Raw genomic sequence first — 26,783 nt, 5'->3', positions numbered from 1 at the left:
ATGGCTGCATGGAGCAAGGCAACGTGCTCCCATCTTGTGATACGGACCATGAGCTGCAAGAGCTGCAGCATCCCACAGCGTCTCTGTGACTGCAGGGAGCCATGCTGGTGGGAGCTGCTGGGGAAGGGGCCAGAGCCATAAGCCTGCTCCCCACCTTGCCTGAAAGTGTGGGAAGGAGAGAGTGACCCACCGATAAATAACTATTTAGATTCAGTGCCCAAGCCAAGAACTGAGTGTCTTCTGTCTTTACATTGCTTAAAAATATTTAATATCTTAAGGGAATACAAAGTGTATAACTGTTTAGAGCTTTATTTTGAAAAATGTTGGTATTTTGTGGTGAAAACGAGCAGTTCTGCAGGTCGTTCTTTGTGGGGAGAGAATGAGAGGTACTGAGGGTTGCCCAAAAGAGGAACTGCTCCAACATGCCACTAGCAAAACCCAGCTTTATCACTGAAATTGATGCAAAATGCTGGGTGCTCTGTGCTTTTGTAGGTCTAACCCAAAGCTGCCTGACAGCAGAGCTCCTCAGACAGTTTAGGTGTCTATGTTGAAATGTTGGCTCTAATGCCATCAGGAGTTTCCTGACTGTCACTATAAAAGGAGAATAGAGGGGTAAAGTCAAAATGGTTGAGAAATAAGCGTGTCTCTTAAACATTGAAGTCAGTCAATGTTGTCTGGAAAAGAATCCTCTGCGATGTCCTCTGTGTAGGGTTTCTTGCAGAGGTGATACTTTTACCCTCTGGAAAGGAAATAAACCCAACCAACTACAAGTTCCTTGATACTTCTTTCCCCGAAGCTTAGCTAACAGACAGGAGTGAGCTGCTCAAACTGATGTTCCCTGCACGTGTTATGAAAAACTGGGAGTATGATACACGTGTGCTGGAAAGGCCAAGTGGAAATAATCAAGGAGTTGCTATGAAGATAGTCTATTGCTAATGCCTTGGTACCCTTCAGTATATCTGCTCACACGAGTTGTGTAAGGAACATTACCAATAACCTTAATGACTTGGGTATCTGCATGGGCCCTGAAGTTGGTGTGTTAGCACTTTCTGGATGTTAGTTGTTTTCTAGGTATATGTATTGTTGAATTACCTGCATAATACCACTGTTTCTGTTGTGAAGGTAGCTGTCCATGGCAGTGAAGGGAAGAATCAGATTAATTTGTTTTAATAATTTTTGGAAGTGATTTTATCTAGTATTGTGTCAAACACTACAGTGTTGCTGTCAGCTGTTTTTGTCTGTTGCGAACTATGGACTAAATGATGATCTTGGCAAACATTTTTTTATGGAGATCTATTATGGGGACACTTCATTTGCAAGCAGGGGTTTCAAAGTTCACATCTTGTACTTGGTCTTATCTTAATGATAATGAACTCGCTCATGTGGTTTTATAGGAAATGCTGACATCCACTATGTGGGCACAGGGCCTTTATCTGAAACGGTGCAAGCTCAGCCTTCGAGCCTGTCCCCTGAGCCAAGCAAGCCCTGCAGGACACTGCTTGGAGGGCTGCCAGGGGTAGCGAACCTGCCGTGAGCAGCTAGAAGTGACTTCAGGACTGCAAGCAGCTGTCTGCTCTTGCTGACCTCAGTGGGACCCCTCCTGTGCTTCCAGGGCTTCCTAGATTAATCTCCAGGTTATGGGAATGCCTGCTAACATGGGTCACTCCGCTGGGCCAGGTATTCAGCCCGTCTGAAGTCTGAGCTATGGGATGTTTGTCCCTTTTCAGGACTTGGTATCCACACCTGGCAGGGCATCTTGAGTCTATTCACATCCCTGAGAGTGAATTGAAGTGGGATTCATCTTCTGTGGGTGGTAGGGTGGTCTACCACCGCCTTGAATGATGTGTGGTGAGCAGTCATATTAGGATGGGATGCTTTGTCTTGTCAGTCTTTTTTGAATTTTTTTTTTTCCGCCCCCCTCCCCGGGAGTGTATGTCAGTCTTTGCATAGCCTGAAAAACAAAAGGCTATCAAGTGAAGTTTTTCCTAATAACCTTCTTGCACCATGACAAGTCCCCCTTTAACAAACTGAAAATTTACTCATCCTGAACAGTAGTGTTTTGTGTCATGATTTCTTTTGAGCTGAACTTTTCTCATGTCTTCCAGTGGTTTTAAAGGAATGTTACTTAGTAGCTTCCATTAACTTGTGTTGTTTTTCCCTCAACAGCTGCAAAAAAGAGTGGAGGCCAGTCGGTAAGTATTGTTTTATCTTATAAAAAGTTGCTATACTGACTCTCTTTGGATTATGTTTTTGGCTAACTTTAGCAGTGCACAAAAAAAATCATCATATAAACATACTTTAAAATTATGAAATAAAGAGTTATTGGCCAACACACACAAAGCAGCCTGGTAGCTTATTAAATCCCGGCTAAGCATCAGTGTGCTCACCACCCTGATAAAATGTCTGAAGAGCCGTTGCTGACTGAGCAGACATTGGTTGGGAGGAGAAGGGTCCCTGGAGCCCGTCCTTTGTGTGGCTGAGTTGTCATCATCCACCGACTCTCCCTTAGGACTCTGTTGCCTTTCGGTGTTAGTTCTTCCTCTTGAATCTTTGAACTGTTAATGACACCTGTCTCAGCAACTCTATCTCTGTCTTTGCTTTTCTTATCTTGCAAGGTTTTACTCCACAGGCTTTCCCTGCGGGTTTCTCACAGCTTAGTGGCTTCCTCAGCAGCCAAAGTCAAAGTTGTGCAGTGCGGTGGTGTCAGACCTGTGCCTGGCATCCCCAGGGCAGGGGGAGGTTACAGGGAGCAGTATAAAACATAACCTTCAGGTTATCTCTTCAGTGGTGGATCCAGTGCTTTCTGGCCAATAGGGATCACAACAGAAAATGTTTCAGTAAATGTGTGTGTATGCACATGCATAATGCACCAGAGGTTTAAGAGGACAGTGTAGTGCAAAACAAGAACAGTATAGGTCATGTATTATCAAGGTATAACTGCACATTCTCTTCTTGCTTCTACCATCTTGGAAAAACAGAAGAAGGTCTGTTACCTTGTGAAAGAACCTGTAGCTTTCTCCTGCATGCCCCTGTTCCTGCTCAGCTCCGTCTGTGACGTGCAAATCTCTGCCAGTTCAGGGGCAGCCAGTAAAAACCCACCCATGGCTGCTGTGCCGGCGTGTGAATGCAGGACATCTCTGCAAGGCATATAAGCGCTAGTGGCTTAGAACAAAACCCCAGCCTTGGTGGAAAATCGTTACCTCCCCAGTTCAGCACGTGGCACCACCTGCACAATAAGCTGTTGGGTGGTGTGACAGTGTAGCACCGGAGAGGTTTGTGAGAACCCCAAGAAGGGCAAAAAGGTTTTAGTGAAATTTTTGTGAATTTCTGGTGGGGATGGGTCCCACCGACTCCTAGGCCAGGACTGCCCTGTCCCTTTTTTCTGTAGGCAGGCCAGACACAAGGAAGGCTGTCTCCTGCTTCAGGTGAGGACACCCTCTTCTACCCAGCTGGGTTACACTGGCAGAAACCAGCAGCACAGTGTGCGTTACTGTTTGAACTCCTGACCCAACAACTGCTGAAATCAAAACCTTTTGGGTATATCTAACGGGTGCTGAGCCAAACCTTCATGGTGTGGTTCCCCATCCACCTCCTCAGGAGCACAAATCTTTGCGTGGCTTAGTGGTAGTGCATGGACAGGGCTGGGTGGTGTTCTTCTGTATAAACTCCGGTCCACCAAAAGCTGTGTACAAGTTGGGGCTAGTCATCTAGAGCTCCTGCTGTCTTCAGCAGAGGGAAGTAAGCACTTCAAGTGGATTTTATCTAATTTTGGGATATATGTGGATGGTCTTCCTTTGGAGACTCCTCCTTCTGCGCCTGGAGGATGTGATAAATCAAGAGTGACAAGTTTCTATTTAGACCTCTAATTTTGGTTGCTCTAAAGCTGGATGAGTCCCACCTGGCACTCACCTCTGCTGAAGTCAGATTCTTTCAGTGAAGATTCCATATCAGATCATGGGTAATGTGCACTATATACTTGGTTCAGTTGATAGCAAAGGTCAATACTGTTCAGGCTGCTTCCACATCCTCATGTCCAAGTCAGACTGTCAGCAATACTCTCACCACTCTCTTATTTTCATTTCTCTTGCAATATTCATAGGTGAATGCAGTGTTTAAATGTTTATCTGTCTCAGCTGGAGGTATTTAGCAATAGCCTCAGGCTTCTAATTTTGGTGTGCTGTGGGAGTTTGACGTGGTGGGGTTTTTGTTGGGTTTGTTTTTCTCAAAAATGTTGGCTTTTTGCATATTTTTGGATACCAATCAAGATTGCTTTAAGGGTTAGATGCTGAAGACTTCAAACGTGCATAACGCAACACTTGAAGGTCAAATATAGCATTGCTAAAGAACTCTTGCAAAGGGCAGATGAGAAGTCTGTAGAGCTCTGGGGACCAAGAGAGGAAAGTGAGAATTGACTTTTGGTTCAGGTAAACCAGTATTGTTCCACAGAAGCTCAGGCAGCCTCCTAACCCCTGAGCACCTACCCACTCCCATTGAGTCTGTACTGAGCTTGCTCAAGCTGTGGGTTGCAGTGAGCGACATGAGTCTCTGTTGCATAGCTCTGAGCTCACGCTGTCTGTCTCTTGTCTGCAGCCAAGCTGCTTTGGCTACCCCTTGAGCATCTTCTTCATCGTCATCAATGAGTTCTGCGAGCGATTCTCCTACTATGGCATGCGAGGTATGTCCCGTGTCCTGTGTGTCCTTGTGCTTACCATTACTTACCAAGTCCTGACTTTGGTTTGTAATCCGTTGTTTTGTTGTTCTTCTTGCAGCGGTGCTCGTCTTGTATTTCAAATATTTCCTGCAATGGGATGATAACTTGTCTACAGCCATCTACCACACGTTCGTTGCTCTGTGCTACTTGACACCAATCCTTGGAGCGCTCATTGCAGACTCTTGGCTGGGAAAGTTTAAGTGAGTGATTCCTCAGAAAACCAAAAATCATGAAAGCTCAGTGGTACTGAAACCATCTCCTAAAGCAGCAGTCCAGAACAGCTTCAGAGCTGGTGTTGACTACTCCAGGATTGTTGATGGGTTTTTCCCCCCCAAAGCTTGAGGTTTTAATTGATTTAGCTCAGACCTGAAACTGCACTAGGAGTTAAGAAATGTTGCAATTCTGCTAATCAGTTAAAGGTAGTAGCTTGCTTTCCAGGTGTGATGCATGTGTTTTCTCTCATCTGGACAAAATGTAAGCTAAAGTAAGTAAAAGTATTCACCACACTGAAAATAGATACTGGAGCTTTTAATTACATTGGTTTGAATCTTTACCTGTTGCAGGTGGCCAATGAAATTGTGAAATACTGTGTTATTCAGTATTAACTGGGACTTCTAGAATATATTCTAAAATATTCTGTAATTTCAGTATTAACTTGACAGCTCAGTGGGAGGCTTTACTGAGTTGCAACTCTTCCTTTAAATGATAAATTCTGGGTTTTTACCTGTATGCTAGGTGCTCAGGAAAGTACTGCTGAGTGAAGTGCTTTGAAATATAACCGAATTATTTCCAACAGCCTGATCTCACTCTCCTTTACCGAGGTCATGATTCTAATGGTGTTTACTTTGCCAGAAAAAAGCACAATAAAGATTTTTATGGAGGGATATGAATCAGGAATGTTAGCTGACTTGTCAAAGGTCTCCCAGAGCTTAGAGATGAAGCTGGCTGTGCAGTCACTCGGCTGCAGGCTGCACCATCTTCCGCTGTGTTGACAGCCTCTGGGAGACCAGGGCTGCCACCACTGCTGCTCTGTGGAGCCAGCAGGATCAGTGCAAGCTCATTGCAAGTAGCTTGATACCTTGCAGATTGCGGCCTGAATATATGTGCACGCACTTCTTCAGATTGCATGATTATTATTTTTTTTAAATCTATTCTGGCTTTTACCTGTTTTTATCAGATAAAGCTTTGCAGACCTTGCATCCCTTCTCCTCTGATACTTGTGTATACCAGTGCCACAGCTGTAAGCTCCCAGCCACAAAGACCCTTAACAGGAGCTCAGTAGGACGGTTCAGGACTTAAAACTGGAACTGTAATCTTAACAAGAAAAAAACCACATACTTTTGGAAAAAAAATAAATAATTTTCTGGGTCTAATGTATAGATGACCTAAAATACAGCAAGGTGCCATGAGGAAAGCTTAAACAATAATTCATTAAAAAAAAAAATCTGTGATGACAAGAGGACGAGGAGCTTACCCAAGCACTCTTAAGTACTCTTATAGGAGAGATTCAAACCTTACACAGTCCATGTACTCTGGGCAATGTCTGCTAAGGAGCATGCTGGGACCTGCTGACGTATTGTTAGATGTGAAGTTCTTGGGGCGGGAGGGGGCGGAATAGTATAGAAATCACTTTTTTTTTTTTAACTGGACACCATCTATGCAGTGCTGATTATGTAGGTGTTGTCTTCACAGCATGCTTATGAGCCTCACAAATAAAAACCAGAAGTTTCTCTCCTGGTCAGCTCAGGCTTAACTTCAATTGGAAACTTTCTCCCAAGTTGTTAAGTAACTAAAGTAACTATATGGAAGTGCTATTTAAAAAAAAGAGTTCTAATTTATCTACTAAATACCACTAAATAGCAGATTGACTGTTGCCCCACTTTGTATAGATTTTTACCCTGCTACAGGGAAGAGCATTTTAAAGTCAGAGAAACTTTGTTCTAAAGTGAGGAGAACTTGGTCAATGGTGCGAGTGATGCTCCCTCTGTCCCTCTTGTACCAGGGTGCTCCAAAGTTGCCAAATATCTATTGTCAAATAGATTCGGATTGTACTAGGTCCTTGAGCCTTGCCCTTCATTGTCACGGCCTGCACTGGGTTTGGGACTCCTTCTCCTGCATGCTAGTTTTAAATAATTTCACATCATTACATCCTATTTCTTCTGCTTTTCCACCAAACCAGAGACCATTCATCCTATTGAATAGAGGCCCAACCAAGGAAGCGGATGAATGTGGATTAAACTATAGTCATGTAATTAAGCTCCATCAAAGTTAAAATGGAGTATGTTATTATATACAAGAAATAGGAATGGAACCTAAAGGCATGGGGATGGGGGTTGGTAATTCTGTAGTGTTGCCTTTCTGGGCACCTCCTGGCAGAGGGAAATCGGGCTGAAAGCCTGCGGTCTGTAGTCTTCAGTGCTGCTCTCACTCTGCTCTGAGTTTAAAGATGTTGATACACTTACAGCTGAGAGAGTGGAGTAACAGAGTTGTTGTTCGCAACAGTATTTTGGGGGAGTTTCTGTGGTTAAAGCAGACTTTAAGTTTTTTTTTTTTTTTTACTCCTTGCAGCTAAAAGGAAATGGCCTCAAGTTGCGCCAGGGGAGGTTCAGGCTGGATATTAGGAAAAAATTCTTTACTGAGAGAGTGGTGAAGCATTGGAACAGGCTGCCCAGGGAGGTGGTGGAGTCACCATCACTGGAGGTGTTCAAGGAACCTGTAGACGTGGCATTGTGGGACATGATTGAGTGGGCATGGTGGTGTTGGGTTGATAGTTGGACTTGATGATCTTACAGGTCTTTTCCAACCTTAGTGATTCTGTGATTCTGTAAAATATAAAAGAACATAGAGAATGTTTAAACAATATTAAAATCAGTATAAACTGCATACTTCGGTGTTGTAGAGTAGTCCATTTGAACTTTACCATATATGAAATAGGATAATGGCATTCTTGAGTTGGTTATTAAAATGGCAATCACTGAAGATATTTAAATATCTCCTGTGACCTGGTGATATCTACAGTATCCATTTGTCATCTTGCTTTGCTTAATTAAGCAAGGCTAGCTAAAATAATAATTAAAAAAATAAACAGAAATATTGTGACAGAGGTATGTGGACAGATTTTTACAGTAGCTTGTGGTAAGTCGCATCCATAACTTGTATCTGTTAATTACGCTTCTTCACTAAGCACCTTTGAAATGAGCAAAAGTCTGCATTATCTGTGTGTATATGTGTGTATTTGTGTTAACCTATCTAAAAATTTGTCTCCTCTCTTTATAACAGGACCATTGTCTCCCTGTCCATTGTCTATACGATTGGGCAGGCAATCATGTCTGTGAGCTCCATAAATGACCTGACAGATCACAACCGGGATGGCTCTCCCGACAATGTATCAGTGCACATGTGAGTTGCCTTGTACATGGGTTTTATCTAGGTTGATGAAGGGTGTGACGACTTACGCCTTAAACTTACGCTACTTGAATTTCAACTGTCTTGCAATCAGTCTCTTACGTACGTTTTAGGAAAGAAAGCAAAGTGGTTTTTTTTTCCTTTTTCTCTTTTCTACTTTGTTCCAGTGCTCTGTCCATGATTGGCTTGATCCTCATTGCGCTTGGTACTGGTGGGATCAAACCTTGTGTGTCAGCGTTTGGTGGAGATCAGTTTGAAGATGATCAGGTAACAATGTCTTTCAGATTTTCAATCATACAGATACTTTTACTAATGTTTGACTATTGTAATAGTCTAAATATGTATATTATTAAATATGTGCATTACTGTAATGTTTCCTGAGTAGCTGAAGAAGGAGCTAGGTAACTGTTTCTCTTGAACTATGCAAACAGAGCTGCTGATTGAACAATCTAGGCTGATCAACGTGGTTCTGGCTAAGTCTTTCCAAACACGTTTTTGTTTTTGCTGTAGGAAAAACAAAGATCTAGATTCTTCTCTATCTTTTATTTGTCCATTAATGCTGGGAGTCTCCTATCTACTATAATCACCCCAATTCTCAGAGGTAAGGCCATGCATTTGTTTATAATACAGTTAAACATCAGTAAAGGATGAGTGTTGGATTGCAGTCCAGTTAGGTTTAAATGAACCTGTCTGTTCTTTGACACCTTGTGGAGTTATCTGGCAAATAGTCTTCAAGTTTTCATGTATGTCATCCAACTTCTCACAAGTGAGGTACTGTCAAAAACAAGCCAGTTTGAGATCTGAATTACCTTTAGGATCAGAAGTACTAGAGCTGAAGAGACATGCTGAAGCCATCAACTTGTATGCCTAATGCATGTTTTAATTCCATGGAGGTACAAATGTGGCGCATCTTCCAAGGCCTTTAAAACCATCACATAAGAAAGAGTTGTACAGTTTGCTGGGAAGGGAAGGGGGAAGAGCCCTCCACTCTGGAAGTGGAGACTATTCTAAAGTGCAAGAACCATCTATGCACATGTGGACACATTTATCCGTGTGACAAAGTAAATCATCTTGTTAAAGGAGAAAGTTATTTTCTTTTCTGCTTATAACAAACAGCATGATTCTAAACAAAAAGCAAACAATTCACTGATCCATGTGTATGGATTTTCCTTGCAAGCTTGCACAGATAGTGCTGTATGGATGTGCTTGGCAGGAGTTTGAGGAAGGCTGCTTTTCTCAAAAGAAAGAAAACAGCACGCAAGTTCTAGAATAACCCTAAAGCACTGGGCTGAAATTCTGGCCTTTGGATTTCTTAACTGGAACAGACTGTGTAGAAGCATTTTAGATGTTTGCTTAATGCAAATTCTGTCCTTTACCCAAATGGAAGGAAATATGTGTAAGGCACAAAATGCAGTTTGCTTCCATGCTGATGCAGGATGAAAACAACCTTGGAAAAACAGACCAATTGAGCTGAGCAAAGTGATACCATTAGGTCCTGTAAACCTTTAACTAAAAGGCTAATACAGCTAAATCAAGACATTGATTAGCTGTAAGCGGATTTATTTATTTTTTTCAAATCAAACTCTCTAATTCTCCTTTTAGAAGTATGTTGAAAAAGGTAATAATTTTGTTTAGTCTTTTACTTTTCCCTGTTAGTAGCTATGTCCACACTCTGAGCATCATTTTGGGATGTATGCATGAAGTTTAGAAAGTCAAATCACTGACTACTGCCAGGGGTGGGGGTGGTGTGTGTGTGGTGGTTGAGAATTTTTTCAACAAGCTACACTTACTATGTTACGCACATCTTTGTTTACAAGCTTGTCCCAAAACTTTTGTAATTCAGTTCCTTTCTCACCAAGAACATGCATTTGACCATTCTAGTAGGATTCTTCACTCCTCGGTGTAGAACTAAATGTAAATCTCCTATAAGGAAAGGCTGAGAGAGCTGGGACTGTTCAGCCCGGAGAAGAGAAGGCTCAGGGGGGTCTCATCAATGTTTGTAAATACCTGAACGGAGAATGCAAAGAGGGTGGAGCCAGGCTCTTCTCAGTGGTGCCCAGTGACAGGACCAGAGGCAATGGGCACAACCTGAAACACAGGAGGTTCCCTCTGAACATCAGGAAACACTTTGTCACTGTGCGGGTGACCGAGCACTGGCACAGGCTGCCCAGGGAGGTTGTGGAGTCTCCATCCTTGGAGATATTCAAAATCCACCTGGACATGGTCCTGGGCAACTGGCTCTGGGTGGCCCTCCTTGAGTAGGGAGGTTGGACCAGATGACCTCCAGAGGTCCCTTCCAAGCTCAACCATTCTGTGATTTTTGTGATACTTAATTTCCCTTTTAGATAATGAAAGTTTGATACTGATCATCCACTCTGTCAGTAACATCAGCAGAGATTTTTCTTTTTTTTCCCTTGAATCAACAATGAATGCAAAGAACAGAAACCCTATGTAAAGTACTGGCAGCACTGACTGGGACTTTTATCTAATGTTGCTTTGTACTTCAGCTCAAGAGTGTGGCATTCATAGCAAACAGCGATGTTACCCACTAGCTTTCGGAGTTCCTGCTGCCCTCATGGCTGTTGCCTTGGGTAAGTGGAACTGTTTCCATCTTGCTGCTTCAGTTTCAGATGTGATTAGATGATAATGATCCTGGAATAATGATAAAGTGGTGGAATTCTCCAGGTACCAACCCCTACCAATACCTGATCGTTTCTGCAATTTTTGACTTAAACTTTTTCTTGGGGGTGTGGGGGTGGGATTAACCTGAAGCACTCACTTTTACAGAAGAGACTGACTTACAAGGAGAGACTGATGCAGCTGGGGAGAGGCACAAATATACCCTTAAATTCTGTACATTATGTAATTCACTGTCTATATTTCTTGGACTACTAGGGTGTATAAATAAGATCTTAACTGAATGTAGTGTTAGAGTTCTGAGAGAACTTTTTTTAAAGCTATCTGTAGTCCAAGATAGTGAACTGCATAAGGTAACTGCCCCTGCACTGGAGAAATGCCATACTGGTGTGTCAGTATTTCTCAAACACCTGCATTTTTACTAGCTCCACTATGGGTCACTCCCCAAGCCTTTCTGCTGCAGCACAAAGACCAAGAAGTTTTTCGGGGGGGGGGGCCTTGCTGAACACTGTGGCCAGTGTGTACCATGGTATTCCTCGTGGTCCTGACTGGGAGCCCACCCAGGGTGGGCCTCCAGCTACCAGTGACCCCATCTTATCTGTGCACCCAACCCAGGGCGGACGGCGGCTGCGAGGGTTTGCCTGTGTCCTGCCCCACACGTGGGAGGGTGGGGCTGGGGAATGTGCCTGGGCATGGGAGCTGAGGACACCTTGGCCAGTCTTCAGGCAGAGCCTCACATGTCCCCGTGTGACATGAGCTGCAGCATCCCGGACTCCTGAGGAGGAGCCTGTAAAGCTGTCTTAATCTGGTACAGCAAGGCCAGAGCCAAGGTCCTAAGTGGTCCTTGTTTTGACCATACCTCAATTAATATCCCACTGAGGACTTGCTCTACGAGTTTCCGGATTTAGTCCTTTGCCTTAAATAGTAGCAACCTGCTGGTATGAATTTGATTTCTTTTACTGTATGATAACATGCCAGTAGGCACATTCATTGCTCCTTAGGAGGCTTATTCCCACCCTGATGTAACTCCTTCATTATTAGGATTTCCATGCCAAATTTGCCATGGTTTTCAATCAATCCTGAGTTGCTTTCTGTTTGTGTATTGTAGTTGTGTTCATAATTGGAAGCAGGATGTACAAGAAAGTTCAACCTCAAGGCAATATAATGATTCAAGTTTCCAAATGCATTGGAGTAAGTACTATTTGTATTCCCGAAAACCCTGACAGCAATTTTAAAACTGTTCAGTGCACTTGCCTTGATCAAAATCTGTCATAATATGAGGAAAGCTTCTGAAATATTTTGACTTTTTCTTTACAGAAGGCATCTTACTGACACCTCCAGATTTACAGACTGCCTTTTTATTTATCTATATCTTGATTTATATCTGAATTTATACATGAAGGAAACAAAGTAAGATGTCAGTGATGTCTAAAAGCTTATCGCACCTTCTGGGAATGATTCCTTCCTCATCTATATACTTTATGGAGCCCTGTGGGACGAGATAAACATCCCTTGACCTGAGTCAAGAACAGAGCTACGAGTAGCTCTTATCAGCAAAAATTTATTACTTATTAAAAGAATGTTGCTAACAATGCAGACGTATATTGATCCCTACTGTATTAGGGAGGTCGGGGGGTTACATGTCAGTGCAAGCCTGCAGGGAAGGGCGCTAAATCTGCATGAGTAGCCCTGCATGTCCTGACTTTACAGTGTCTCAGCTTTGAGATCAGGGGATTTTTTCATTTATGGGCTGCTTCATTCTCCATGCAGATCTGACAGCTTGTTATAGCCCAGATCATTGCTTGTCTTGTAAGCACGGTCAGAACCAAGTCCCTATAGGTGACTTCGGCCATAGCTTAGAGTGCTGCCCCTAAGGCCCAGGTCATCCTTGCACGTTATTCCATGCAGAAAGCCTTAGGAATTCTTCAGGACTATATTTATGTATATTCAGTGTCAAGGTATGAGGAATATCTACAAGATGCAGCTTCTCATAGTGAAATGTACTTCTACAGCCATTCAGCTCAAACCTGTGCATATGACATTCTTCTATTTATTGTTGTACGTAAGGAAGTCTGAAGTAGCAGGTCTTCAAGTTCCTAACAGCAACCCACATTGAGAGAGACTACTCTGTGCTGCCTGGTTCACCTAATCCCAGGTGCACGCTCCACTGCATATGCAGTATGAGGCCTTAAATGCAATACTCCTTTAGATGCCTAAAGCAGTTAACAGAAGTAAGTCACCTCTAGCATCCTCTAAAGCAGGAGTGTCATCTTTAATGACAAAACAGCTTACAGCATTACAAATATTTCTAATGCCATTAAACAAAATTCTGTTTGTCCTCAGTTTGCCATCAAAAACCGGTTTCGGCATCGCAGCAAGCAGTTCCCCAAGAGAGAGCACTGGCTAGACTGGGCGAGTGAGAAATATGATGTAAGTACTGCGAGAGCACTCCTCTGCTATGACATCCCCTGACCCTCAGCTTCTCTGTCTGCTCTGATCCATTGCCCCAAGCACTGTGCAAATACTTTTGGGCCTCTTGGTCATCTAGAAGCTAATGGTCTGGCCAAACCTCAGTGCTCCCCTGGGATTGCAGGTTACCACCCCAACTCCTGTGGGAGAAAGCAGAGCTGTGTATGAGTCTATGCTCTGTGGGAGCATAGGCTGCCTGGGGAAACTCGAGGGAGATGAAGAAAAGAGTAATTCCCTTGTTGAACAAATACATGCACCTGTTAGTTTTTGGATTAGTAAAATAGCAAGCATTATCCCTGTCAACTGTTTGTTTCTCTCAGTAAACTAGCTTCAGAACCAACTTCAAACAAAAATATGCTTGTTTAATGACTGCAGAAGGGAAATATGGGCATGATGTTGATTGTCATGGTTAATGCCCAGGGCCATAACACTTGTCTTGGGATCAAACTGCAGAATTATGCTTAGGAATTCAGCCTTAGTGGCTAAACACAGCATTCCGCCAGCCTCAATAAAAGCTCTTTCCCATGACTCTGAAAGCCTTGCGACCCGTAGTCCCCAGCGGTGTTCCTTGTCTCCTATCTACCCTGCCCTGTTGTCATAGCAGCACAAACCTTAGCCTGTCCCCTTTATTTTTCTTTTGCCTATATGCATTTTTCACGTGTGAAATGCATTCCTCAGTCACCCATCATTCAAACGCCTCCTTCCTAGAAACATAAAGCAGCACTAAGTCCTCAAATCTCATGCTGCCATCAGAGACCTGCCAAGAGAGGCAGGTTTCTCCAACATCAATGACACTTTTAACTGCCAGCCCTTACCACACCCATAGGCAGACCTTGTTCTTTTTAACGGAAATCAGTAGAAGTACCCACAACATACAAAGTTCATGATGAAGGTAAACATTACATGATGTGTCTTTAGCTGTTGCTGTAGTGCAAACAGCAGGCTGCAACTGTGTCTTTTTTTTTTTGACTAATTCTTCTTGTCATTCTCGTTTGTTGCAGAAACGGCTGATTGCTCAGACTAAGATGGTGTTGAAGGTGCTTTTCCTTTACATCCCTCTCCCCATGTTCTGGGCGCTTTTTGACCAGCAGGTAAAGTAGAAATTGTTTGGCTTAGCAATGGGGGCTGTACCATGTCACTGTAAGTACTCTGAGGTCACCAGACATAAAAGGTGCCTATATGAGGGTGGAAACTAATTCTCTGCAAATTTTTTAACCAGCTTCTAACGTGAAGGGGTAGTTATTGAGTCATGTTAGTACAGGATGTTCTGCAGCCAGGGGAAACACAGTTTATCTGGACATGCCCAGGACTGATTCAGTGACTGAGGCCTCTCCAAATCTTGTACCAGCCAGTACTCAGAGGATGAAACAGTAATTTAAAGCTTTCTTCGTTCTAACTCTTCTTTCACTCTCAGTTGGGAGATGTAATGCAGAGTCCTAGTGTAAATGCTCTGGAGAATCGGGGATGAAATGAGCTGGGTGACAGCTTGCTTGATCACTCAAACTTGTTATAAAAACCTTGCACCTTCAAGCAGAAGTATAAGCCTATAATTCCCATTCGCCTGGTGGACTGAGTGCTCAGGACTCAAGAAAGCAGGCTTTCAGAGCTAAGTGTTAAAGCATGAATTTAGGAGGGTATCTGAGAGAACCAGGGGCTGAAAGCTTTATCCAAGGCAGAGCGTAGGAAGTTTGGTCCAGATTGCCTGGATCGTGCTGCTTTAGTCTAGTACCAGTGAGCTGTAACTATCAGCGTGACCTGTTACAAGAGGCAACCCTGCTGTGAAATTCAGAACAAAATACTCATTACATGAATAATAACTATCACATCTCGCAGTGGTACATTGTGGGTGGTTAAAGGCTCTTGCCACAGATGCAGCGATGCATGTTCCTGTCTCGCCCTGCACTTGGGCTGAAAGCCAGCCCTGCTTGGCCCAGCTCTAGGCACGTTTTCTGGGCAGAGGGCTCAAGGCAGGTCCAGCCCTATAGCTTGGCCGCTTACTGCTGGGCTGGGTGAAGAAAGGATGGGCATGTCAGTGGTGTGGGGTGCTCGGGCTCAGGCAGGAGGCACAAAGGCGCTTGGGTGGCTTCTGTGCACAGCACAAGGCAGTACTCTGCCCAGGATGTCACTGCCATCTCTGGCTAATCTCTGCATCTAAATAATTTTCTACTCTATTTCACGAAACTAGTAAATAGAGTGAAGTGGGCCACGAGGATGACTTTGTTTAAATGTTTACATTGCAGAGTAAGAATACTCCTGTAGCAAGCTAGCTTTATACGTGGGAAAGACATGTAATATAATAAAAAAATAAAAACAATTCAAGAGGAACTTTGGAAGATCGATTTCCTGTAGCATTTAACTGTCTTTTCTTTTCTTAAGGGGTCAAGATGGACACTGCAAGCCACAACAATGGATGGGAATTTTGTAGGTTAATTTTTATCGCCTTTTTTTCTTAACTAACATTTACTTTTTATTTGTTGTCATAATAATGAAACCTATTTATCTTTTCTTCACCAGGGAGCTATTCAGATTCAGCCAGATCAAATGCAGGTACAGTAATCTTCTGTCTGACACTGACAATTCTAAGTACTTCCCAAAGATTATATATATACTTAATTGCCCTTAATTTAAAAAAGAACTTTGAAAAATACTTAATTTTTTCCCCTTCTTATGTTCATGTTCAACAGACTGTGAATCCAATCCTGATTGTTATAATGGTACCAGTTGTAGATGCTGTGGTTTACCCTTTAATCAAGAAATGCAAGATCAATTTTACGTAAGTTGATACACTTACCTGACTTCAACAGAGGCTCATTTTAGTGGTTTCTTTAAACTGCTTTTTCAGCCCTAATGTAACAAGAGCAAGTGTTCAGCTAAGGAGAAAATAGTGTATTTAAAATAGAGTTGATATTTTAAACAAATGAAAATAAATAAAAAAAATAGGATTCTGCAAGTGGTATGTACAGGCACCACAGACTAGAGGAAGAGAATCTAATGGCGAAGTAACAATATTTTCTAGTTAAGGGCAAAATCTTTTGACTGCAGGAGAGACACTGTTTACTGTTTTCCACTTCTCCCATGTCTACGCCCTCTCCCTCCCAAAGTATTAGAAGTAGAAATACAACATACATCCTTAGCATATGTCATGTTTTGGGCTTAAAACTACCTGAGACAAGATGTGTTTCCTCTTCAGTCCCAGTGAGGAGTTGGCTCGCTGAATGCTTCTAGATGTAGTTTCAGAGGGCATTGCACATTATTTTTAATGTTGGTAACAAAGGGGCTAGCACTTGCAAGTTGGAGAGGCAGTTCTCAAAACAATTCCTATAAGGCTAAGATGCAATGCTGTTTTTCCATCTAGTTAAAAAAAATTTGGGGGGTCTGCTGTGCTGGAAACACTGTCACTCATCTGTGGAGACTCTACATCTGACAAATGACAACATAAAATATCTATCTTAAATTTACTCTTACAGCTTACCTGAATGTCAGTAGCTGTCTCCTAATTCAATATATTTCCCTGACTTTTTCTACTCAGTATTGTTTTGATTTAAACATAACTATATAGACACAAGCTGTTATCCTTTTTTAAAAGGCATGACTTCTTGCCTTCTTATTGTTTTAAAGCTAACAACCATACTGGATTGTTTCTTTCTTCCTGCGGATCAGACTTTCCAGAAACCTAATGATTATGTTCAGCCAATGTTTGAGCGCACCAAATGCAGAGTAACAGGTTATTAAGATGCTGCAGGAAAGATATTTCCCAATTGTGTAACTAAGTTGAGGCACCCAGCTTAGCAGAATGCTTTCTGTAACAACATCAGCCCTTCAGATGGTGATAACATGCTAGTCGTGGCCATTTGAGTTTCCCACTGTGGCAAGAAAACAACTAACAGCTGAAGCTTTGAATCAGTATTTGTCTTAACTCACATATGTGTTTTGTTGCTGTACTAGGCCCCTGAGGAAGATCACTGTTGGCATGTTCCTTGCATCTTTGGCTTTTGTTGCTGCTGCCCTTGTGCAAGTGCAAATAGACGTAAGTTCAGCCACATGCAAGTATTTACTATTAATATTCAGCTGTTAATACAGAGCAAAGTGTGTTCAAGGTGAAAATGAGCCACAACTCCTAAATTTGGAACAAAGCATATGAGCACAGCTGTAGAGGTAGGGAAAATATTATGCTAATCACACTATTGCAATATACTTTAATAAAGTTAACTAGCTATGAACACCAACCTGCAAAAAAAAAAGCCTCATCTGCCATTAACATAAATCACACATTAAAGGCAACCTCAGGTCTTTAAACTAGATGAAAAGCTGAAAACCAGAGGTTTGTTTGGCCTACCAGGGAGCTGCTTTGTATCTCTGATCTCTTCTGATATTGAGATCGGAAGTGAAGTGTGACAGGCCACAGTCTGGGAAGCATCATCACAGCATGAGCAAAGATGATACCTGTTTAAGGCAGGATTCATCACACCTCATGTTCCTTGCCCCAAAGGGCGGAGTCATGCCTGAACCAGATGTAGGTTTCCCCTGTAGCTGGGGAGTCAGCAACACCTCTGGGAGGTGATCTGTTGCATCCCAAGATCTGAATAGCTATCCAGAGGTGCCTGCCTGTCATCATGCGCTATGAAGGTGAGATGCTCGACTTTAAAAAAACTTTAGTTAGGAATGAGGAATTCACTCAGGAGGAAAAGGGAGGAAAGGTTGAGGCAGAACTAAGTAGACACAACTCTTTCAGCTCTTGATGCTCCGCAAGAGCAGAAGCTATTTACTGTTAGATCTGGGGGGAAGTGGAGTCTCCAGAAGTTCAGTTTCTCTGGACTATTCCACCAGGCAGTGCCCGTACATGCTTCTGCCCAGTTCAGCAGCACCAGTGCTGGGGGAGAATGAGTCAGAACATGGTACAAAGGAACTCAGGAACCCAGGCTGCCATAGTATGTGGGAAAAGCCCATTCCTTGAACTGCAGAGTAGCCTTGGTAGTGGCAGCATGCTGCGGGACATGACCAAAGAGGAGCCACATCTGGTGATGGAGGCATTGTTGTGGATGAGAGACTTCTTTCCTGAGGCAGCGGTAAGGCAGCTTGTGAGACTAGTAGCAAAACCCATTATTAAAGTTGCACCCCTCTGACAATCACAGATCATCAGGCAAATGCTAATCTTCATCATGAGATAATTAAAATCACAGTAATTATAGTACTTTTTCCATGTGACTTAGGATAGGGCAATGATTTTACTCTTTTTTTTTCTGTCCTGCAGAAAACTCTTCCCGTTTTCCCTGCAGCTGGGCAATCCCAAATCAAAATAATAAATCTAGGTACTGATGGTGCAACAGTTCGGTTTGAACCTCAACTTCAGAGTGTGAATGTAATGTCTATGGAGTCGGTAAGTAAGGGGAGATGTGGAGTAGCAAGTTAAAACAATCTAATGGAGTAAGTCAAAGTGGTTCTTAACTAATGGTTCAAAATTGATTCTTTTCTAGTGTTTTTCTCTATTCATTTTAAAGACTTTTTTGTATTGTGGAATTAATTGTTACTTAAAACACAGTGAATGAAGGAATTATGACTATTTCAATATTCTAAGTAGTTCTAGTTTGTTTTGGCAAGAGTTTTTTCAAGAAACTTTCAGAAACTTGATAGTGATTTTGATCTGATTAAAAATTTCACTTTTGCTAAAAAGCTGCCACTTAAGTGGAACAACCCTTCCTTCAATAAAAGTCCATTCATCTCTAGTAAGTCACTGCTCCTACTGTGAGTGATCACTTACTTGAAGGAACTTTTTTCTGTGGCTACATCACATATGTTAAGCTTCAGATTTTGCTGTTAAAGAACCTTTTCAGGTTCTACTACAACACAACTTTGATAGCCCTATTGACAGAAAAATGTGGTGGAGCTGATGGACATTTTTAATAATGGATGCTGAAAAGTGTGTGTTCTGATAGCCTGCAGTCCTGTTTTCATATAAGAGAAGAAACCCTATTCTATCCTCCTCCAAATTTGCCTCACATGAAAACTGAGCTGTGAGGAAAAGATAAGGGCACCCAAATTGTATGCTGATGTGGAATTGATATAACCATGATGCACACCTGAAAATGAAGGGTGTAAAATGCTCCACTCCCTCTATAGACATCTTATAATCCAGGTGTTTTAGATTATAAAAGGCTTTTTATAATCCTATAAAACAAAAGGGTTATTAAAACATTTATTAGTGTTTTAAGTATTTTATGCTGATGAAATGTATCTAGAATATTTAAAATGTGTCCTGGTAATAGTCACTCCTGTTATGCTGAAACCATAAAGATGCAGCTTGCGTTTGCATCTCTTAGGAGGCGTTGCCATTTGGAAAATGCTGCATCTTATGCTAGTGCTGTCTCTGTAGCTAAACAGGCTTTTACTTGGTGGTGGTAAGCGTGATCTGGAGCAAGAAATATGCAGGAAAATATAACAGCTATTCCATAATGCTTGTGGGAAGCTCATGTTACTTTGAAGCTTGTGTAATGAAAGAAATTAACCAGGTATCCTCAGGGTATTCAGCTCCCTGAGCTGGAAGACAAGGATAGAGAGCAGAACAAACTCTCTGTGATCCAGGAGGAAGCAGTTAATGACCTGCTATGCCACCTGGACACTCACAAGTCTATGGGGCCTGATGGCATCCACCCAAGGGTGCTGAGGGAGCTGGTGGAGGAGCTTGCCAAGCCACTCTCCATCATTTATCAACAGTCCTGGTTAACAGGGGAGGTCCCAGATGACTGGAGGCTTGCCAATGTGACGCCCATCTACAAGAAGGGCCGGAAGGAGGATCCGGGGAACTACAGGCCTGTCAGCCTGACCTCGGTGCCAGGGAAGATTATGGAGAGGTTCATCTTGAGGGCGCTCACAGGGCACGTGCAGGACAGCCAAGGGATCAGGCCCAGCCAGCACGGGTTCATGAAAGGCAGGTCCTGCTTGACCAACCTGATCTCCTTCTATGACCAGGTGACCCACCTAGTGGATGAGGGAAAGGCTGTCGATGTTGTCTACCTGGACTTCAGCAAAGCCTTCAACACTGTCTCCCACAGTATTCTCCTGGAGAAGCTGGCAACTCGTAGCTTAGACAGGCGCACTCTTCGCTGGGTAAAAAACTGGATGGCCGAGCCCAGAGAGTCGTGGTGAATGGAGTCATATCCAGTTGGTGGCCGGTCACAAGTGGAGACCCCCAGGGCTCAGTTTTGGGGCCGGTCTTGTTTAATATATTTATCGATGATCTGGACGAGGGGATTCAGTGCTCCCTCAGCAAGTTTGCAGACGACACCAGGTTGGGCAGGAGTGTTGATCTGCTGGAGGGTAGGAAGGCTCTGCAGAGGGATCTGGACAGGCTGGATCGAGGCCAGTTGTATGAGGTTCAACAAGGCCAAGTGCCGGGTCCTGCCCTTGGGTCATAACAACCCCATGCAATGCTACAGGCTTGGGGAGGAATGGCTGCAAAGCTGCCTGGTAGAAAAGGACCTGGGGGTGTTGATTGACAGCCGGCTGAAGATGAGCCAGCAGTGTGCCCAGGTGGCCAAGAAGGCCAACGGCATCCTGGCCTGTATCAGAAACGGTGTGGCCAGCAGGAGTAGGGAGGTGATCGTGCCCCTGTACTCAGCTCTGGTGAGGCCGCACCTCGAGTACTGTGTTCAGTTTTGGACCCCTCACTACAAGAAGGACACTGAGGTGCTGGAGCGTGTCCAGAGAAGGGCGACGAAGCTGGTGAGGGGTCTGGAGCACAAGTCTTATGAGGAGCGGCTGAGGGAGCTGGGGTTGTTCAGTCTGGAGAAGAGGAGGCTGAGGGGAGACCTTATCGCTCTCTACAACTACCTGAAAGGGGGTTGCAGAGAGGTGGGTGTTGGTCTCTTCTCCCAAGTGACTAGCGACAGGACAAGAGGAAATGGCCTCAAGTTGCGCCAGGGGAGATTCGGACTGGATATTAGGAAAAATTTCTTTACTGAGAGAGCGGTGAAGCATCGGAACAGGCTGCCCAGGGAGGTGGTGGAGTCACCCTCCCTGGAGGTGTTCAAGGAACGTGTGGACGTGGCATTGCAGGACATGATTTAGGGGGCATGGTGGTGTTGGGTTGATGGTTGGACTTGATGATCTCACAGGTCTTTTTCCAATCTTAATGATTCTGTGACTCTGTAATTAAAAAATAATGATCAAATGAAATTAGTGCTTGGTGTAGAAAACCTAACAAAAATGAAAGTTGGGAGATGCTCACAAACTCTGGCACTTCAGAAGTAACAACCCTGTAAACTGCTGACCCCCTGAGTCCATAACACTCCCTCAAATGTGTAGGCAAACATGCAGTTTCATGGAAATTCATAGCAATTCATTTGTTTTTGCAGACAGGTTACATGACATTTGAGACTTCTCTGTTGCGATCATTAACCGTAACATCTGGAAATAAAACTACAACTCAAGTTATCAAGTTTTCAGGGGGAAACCGTTATACTCTTAGAGTTAAAAATACTGCGACGGAAATTCTTGCTGAATTGGTAAGTCTGCTTAATTCCCAAGGTATACATTAATGTTTTGGCAACTATCTATGTGGTGTGGAGTGCGAGAAGCTGAGAGGACAAGCTTTCGGTACCTTTTCCTTTGTCTTGTTTTGTCTATACCCTTCTCTGCTGTATCAGTGAGACTGGTGAGCTGTAGAGACCAGGGCAGGACATTGTTTAAAAAACAAAAGTAAAAAATGACCAACCTAGTATTTAACTTGATAATTACCTTTTCACTAAGACTTAAATGTGTGGTCATACAGCATTTTCTAGTAGACATGTATCTTAGTAGGATCCTAAAATGAATGGTCTGGAGTGTTGCTCTGAAGCCTCTGTTAATTCTCACTGCTATGTAATAGTGCACATCTAAGCTGTTCACTGATGCCAACAAAGTATCTTGATAATGGTCTCTTCCATCAGCTGTTCGACAATGTCGTGTCAAAACCAGAAGAAGGAAATAATCTCATCAGGTAGGATTTGCTTTGCTCCTAAATTTTGGTGGTAGTGTGACTTCAATCTGCCTCTTGAGTGGACTCTTCTTGCTTAACATAGCTTTCCATACTGTAGGAAATCTCTGCTTGCTGGACACCTCACTCAGTGTTTAGGTGGTGTAGGAACTTCTGGGGCATGATTCATCTAAGCTATCTTGCATATCTACTTTGGGTATAATTTAACTAAAATTGGAAGTGCGTGTTTTGCTTCATTGTCTAGACTTTTCTGTAGACAACCAGCACAGATTGCATGTCTATACCTCCTTTTTAATCTTGGGTAAGAAGTATCCTACCACTTCTGGTTTTCTTCTGCATCTTCCATTTGCAGATGTATTTGTTGCTGGCTGTAGTAAAGGCTTGCTTTTGACATTCTTCTAAGCAGGCAGTGGGCTGATGTGGGTCTAGCTTGCTTTTTGCATTAGCCACATTTTAAGAGATTTAGAGTTCTTTCATTTTTATCAGTTAACATTTTTGAAAGGGGAAGACTTGATACTTGTTGTGCTGCCAGTATATTATTAAAAGTAAAACCTGTATTCTTTGACTTACGCATATTTTGTTTAGTATTTCACCACTCTTGCATTTTAAAGGTTCATAAACAATTTTCCCAACACTATCAACGTCACTATGGGTGACACTTCTTTTGGAGCACTGACACCTCTTTCTGCCAGTAATTACAGCCTCTTTCCAGGAGGAAGGTAAGCATTTTCCTCTACCTAAATCTAACCACTTAAAGACATACTTTTCCTTGGGAAAAGGACAAACTCTTATTTTATATAATACACAAAATTGTCTATACCTGTGGTCTGAACTGTGTTTTTTCTTTTTCAGAAACAATAAGATTATGGTTACTGGAAATTCAATACATTGTTCAGTTACTTCAAAAGCATTTGGATTTGGCAGTGCCTATACAATTGTAATTAACAAGGTGAGTTGCCAGTGCTGTTGGATGGACAAGACAGAATTACTTGTCATCTCAATATTTTCTTTAATTAAAAAAACACTTGTAGAATTATCCCTCTTGCCCTTAATTGTATGTATGATAGAATTATTTTATGTTAAACAGAACATAAAACCATCGTTAAGTATAAAAAATAATGATGGGTATGATAATGATATAATACAAGAATTCATGTTTATCTCTAATGGCCCTAAATCTTTAGCTCTTTAGACACTAAGGATTTGCATGGTCTGCTGTAAAATAACTACTACTTTGTAACTAGGTATGCAGTGCTTCACATACAATACTTCTTTCTTACCCAGAACTTTGTGTATATATGATTATAGAGATGATACAGAACTGCTTAGAGTGCCTTTAGTGTATGGACTCTTTACCACTGTTCCTAATGTGCTATTTTAATTTCCAGTGTTCTGGAGACGCTCTTGATGTAATATATTCTGAAGATATCCCCCCCAACACAGTCCATATGGCTTGGCAGATCCCTCAGTATTTTATTCTTACGTGTGCAGAAGTAGTCTTCTCTGTCACTGGGCTGGAGTTTTCATACTCACAAGTAGGTTTTGCTCTTCAGAGCTCTTGTTGTGTTAAGAATCCTGGTACAAATTAAGATTTTCTGTGATTTATTGTTTTTAAGTGGTGGTTCCACATTGCTGCTTTGTTTGAACAATGATGTCCTCCAGAGCTCCCAAGTGGGTCTATAGGCTGGCGCAAGTTGGCCTTGTTTCACTAGCATTCAGTGTTTTCATGTAGCTATGCTGAATTGTATCATTTGAAGACTTGACCACCAGTTGTCAAATCTCCTTCTCGCATGTGACTTTCCATTGAAAATAAGTGAACTGTACTGCTGCTGTAAAATCAAACTGGAGAGCTCTCAAATATAAAATGAACAAGTACTGACCCCTTATCTCCACACCATTTTCCTCCATACAGCCTTTAGCAGCAGTTTAATTATACAACCATAATTCCTTTGTCTTCCAACTCCGGTTTGTATTATTAACTGTGTGTATTTCTTCCCTTAATTCTGAGTCTATAAACTGCAGTGATGGGAACCTTGTAAGGTGTGGCTTGCTAGACTATGATGCACTCAATTTCTTCATTTTATGTGTACCATGTGCGACTGAGTCAGATGTAAAATGTGCCTGTTAGTTACTGAGAGTATACAAAGTAAAAGGTGTTATAGTCAGTACTAGTAATCTCTTGTTCCTCAAAGCCAGGCCTGTTTAGTTCTCCAGCAATTTTTAATTAAAAAAAAAATAGAGAACAACAAAACCAAGAAAACCCCCTCCCCGCCAAGAACCAGTGTTTGTTATAATGTAAAGAATGCAGTAAACATCAGAAACTAAGTGATAGCAGTGCTTGACTAAAACTTAGGTGCCTTTACTTCTATAGGCTCCATCTAATATGAAGGCAGTGCTGCAGGCAGGATGGCTGCTAACAGTGGCTGTTGGTAACATAATTGTCCTTATCGTGGCTGGAGCATCCAAACTCAGTGAGCAGGTAAGCACACAAGCAATTAGCGTGCTTTTATATTACACTATGAGAAAGCAGCTCTAATACAGGGGGGAGTCATGGCTGATAATCCTTAACCACAACATTTGAAGATCCGTGTTATGGTGGATTTGCATTTATAATTGGAATGTAGGAGGTTAGTGTTGGCTACTAGAGAGTACCAGCCAGTTGTAGAACTAGTGCTTGACTGCATATTAGAGTATATACGTAATGGAGTTATGAATCTTCATAAGCTATCTGGATTAAAACTAATGTTGAAGGCTGTGACAACAAGGTGGTAACTTGTCTTCTGGAGCCGCTTCTAAAGTTTCTTTTGGTGTTTTTCCCCAACACTTCCCCAATGGGTGTACACATGTACATACACAAATTAGACTTTAAACAACTCTAACATACTACTTCAACAAAGGTTTCTGCCTCTTATCTGTTGTTTGCCATTCCTGACTCTTGCTCTGTCAGGCTCCTTCTCTTGCAAGCAGCAGTTTCTAGCATCTCTACAATAAATTGCTTCTCATGATGTGGAAATGCTGTGAACTTCTGGGCTGAAATTCTAGACTAAAGGAATTAACCTACCAAAATTCTGTTCACTGCTAACGAACCTTCACCTGCATACCTCAGCCTTGCCCTGTCCCTTCTTTTGGGTCCATTGGTTTCAAACCTCACTCCTTGGGGCATGAGAGCTGTGGTTCTCCTGGTGAAGAGCACTTGGACAAGACTGTCTCAGACTACTTGTGGCACTCCCTAATGAATCAAAAGGGGTATCTGAGAGAGAGGAGAGCCTGTCTTTGAAATGGGGCTGGAATTCCTGGTTTCAGCTAAATTAACGAGGAAAAGCATGAAACAGAGCTCTTGAGGCTTTTCAGGCGGAGATGACACTTTGAAACCAAAGTTCCTGGTCTTGTTCTCTGTCCATATCTGTGGTCAGTAAAATTTTACTGCTGACTTAAGTGGAGTTAAAAATGAGGTTACCTGACCAAAAGGAGGGGCTGAGTTTCCTTTTCAGGCTTTTGCTCCATTCCCATGCCTCCAGGAAGAGGATATTGTAGAACTTCCCAGCATGCATAGAACTTTGTCTCTTTATTGAATACAGAACTACTGAAAGGGCCTCAATTCTGAGTTGCTTTAATATGTATTATACACATATAGTACTTAGTCCTTTAAGTCATATGGTGCTTGTTTTATGTGCTCAGTTTCACATTCTGAATTAACTTCATTCCTTGCAAACAGTAAAAAGGTGTAATTGTTTCGAGGAATGAATATTGATGGATAAATTATACTTTTTTTTTTACAGTGGGCAGAGTATGTGCTGTTTGCTGCCTTGCTGTTGGCAGTTTGCATAATTTTTGCTGTCATGGCTTATTTTTATACTTACATTGATCCAAATGAGATTGAAGCCCAACTTGATGAGGAAGAAAAGAAACAAGTCAAAATGGATCAAGATGTCTCTGAAAAGCAAGCTGAAGCTGATTCTCAGATGTAAAAGGTGTATTTAAGGAGTGTTTGTAAATTATAGTATCCCATTACCCTGATTCCTCTTACTGCAGGGATAATTATCAGTACTATCTCTGTATAATACCTCCAATGGGAGAGGTTAAGAAAAACTGTTTTAACTTTAAAATGCAGCCTCTCTTGGGAAGCAAGAGGAAAAGATTAGTCTCTCTTGTACTGAACATGGTATCCTGAAGAAACTCCAGCAGAATTTGCACTCTTAATGTACCTCAAGCTTAAATACTATAACATTGAAATATTGAAATTGCACTTGGCACTATTAGACCCTGTGAAAAGATGTATTTTTGTACTGCATTTCAATTTTATATCGTGAAAGAAACAAGTATTGCCAAGAAATAGTAATCAAAGCCAAGCTGTCTGCATGACCCCTCTAGCCTCACTGTTACTTGAAAGCAGCAGGTCACATGTGCCTTAAATTCTTTTGTACTTCCTTACGGATAATGGGTGCAAAGCTCTGGCATTGCTCAGATTAAAATGCTGTCTGTGCTCCACATGGCAGTAATGTGGACATGCACTGTAATATGATGCTTTATGTGCCTGTTAATTGCCCATTTAACTCCTGTTATGTTTTTAATTGTATTAATGAGGTGTCC

The 26,783-nt window shown here is 42.3% G+C and overlaps 1 protein-coding gene across 1 annotated transcript; it reads left to right on the top strand.

Annotated features, from left to right (window-relative positions):
* SLC15A1 (solute carrier family 15 member 1) lies at positions 1 to 26,161 on the top strand. Its single transcript, XM_059820885.1, has 22 exons — positions 1 to 36; positions 4,591 to 4,675; positions 4,770 to 4,911; positions 7,991 to 8,110; positions 8,284 to 8,383; positions 8,627 to 8,717; positions 10,624 to 10,707; positions 11,862 to 11,944; positions 13,097 to 13,183; positions 14,224 to 14,313; positions 15,599 to 15,643; positions 15,737 to 15,769; positions 15,907 to 15,995; positions 17,168 to 17,249; positions 18,474 to 18,599; positions 21,574 to 21,723; positions 22,147 to 22,196; positions 22,805 to 22,912; positions 23,046 to 23,142; positions 23,582 to 23,728; positions 24,565 to 24,672; positions 25,973 to 26,161. The coding sequence occupies exons 1-22, from the start codon at positions 1 to 3 to the stop codon at positions 26,159 to 26,161; spliced, it is 2,142 nt and encodes a 713-aa protein (XP_059676868.1).
* The last annotated feature ends 622 nt before the right edge of the window (positions 26,162 to 26,783 follow it).

This window comes from Gavia stellata, chromosome 1, assembly GCF_030936135.1.
Source record: "Gavia stellata isolate bGavSte3 chromosome 1, bGavSte3.hap2, whole genome shotgun sequence".
NCBI classification, from domain to species: Eukaryota; Metazoa; Chordata; class Aves; order Gaviiformes; family Gaviidae; genus Gavia; species Gavia stellata.
This window is presented reverse-complemented; position numbering and strand designations above follow the sequence as displayed.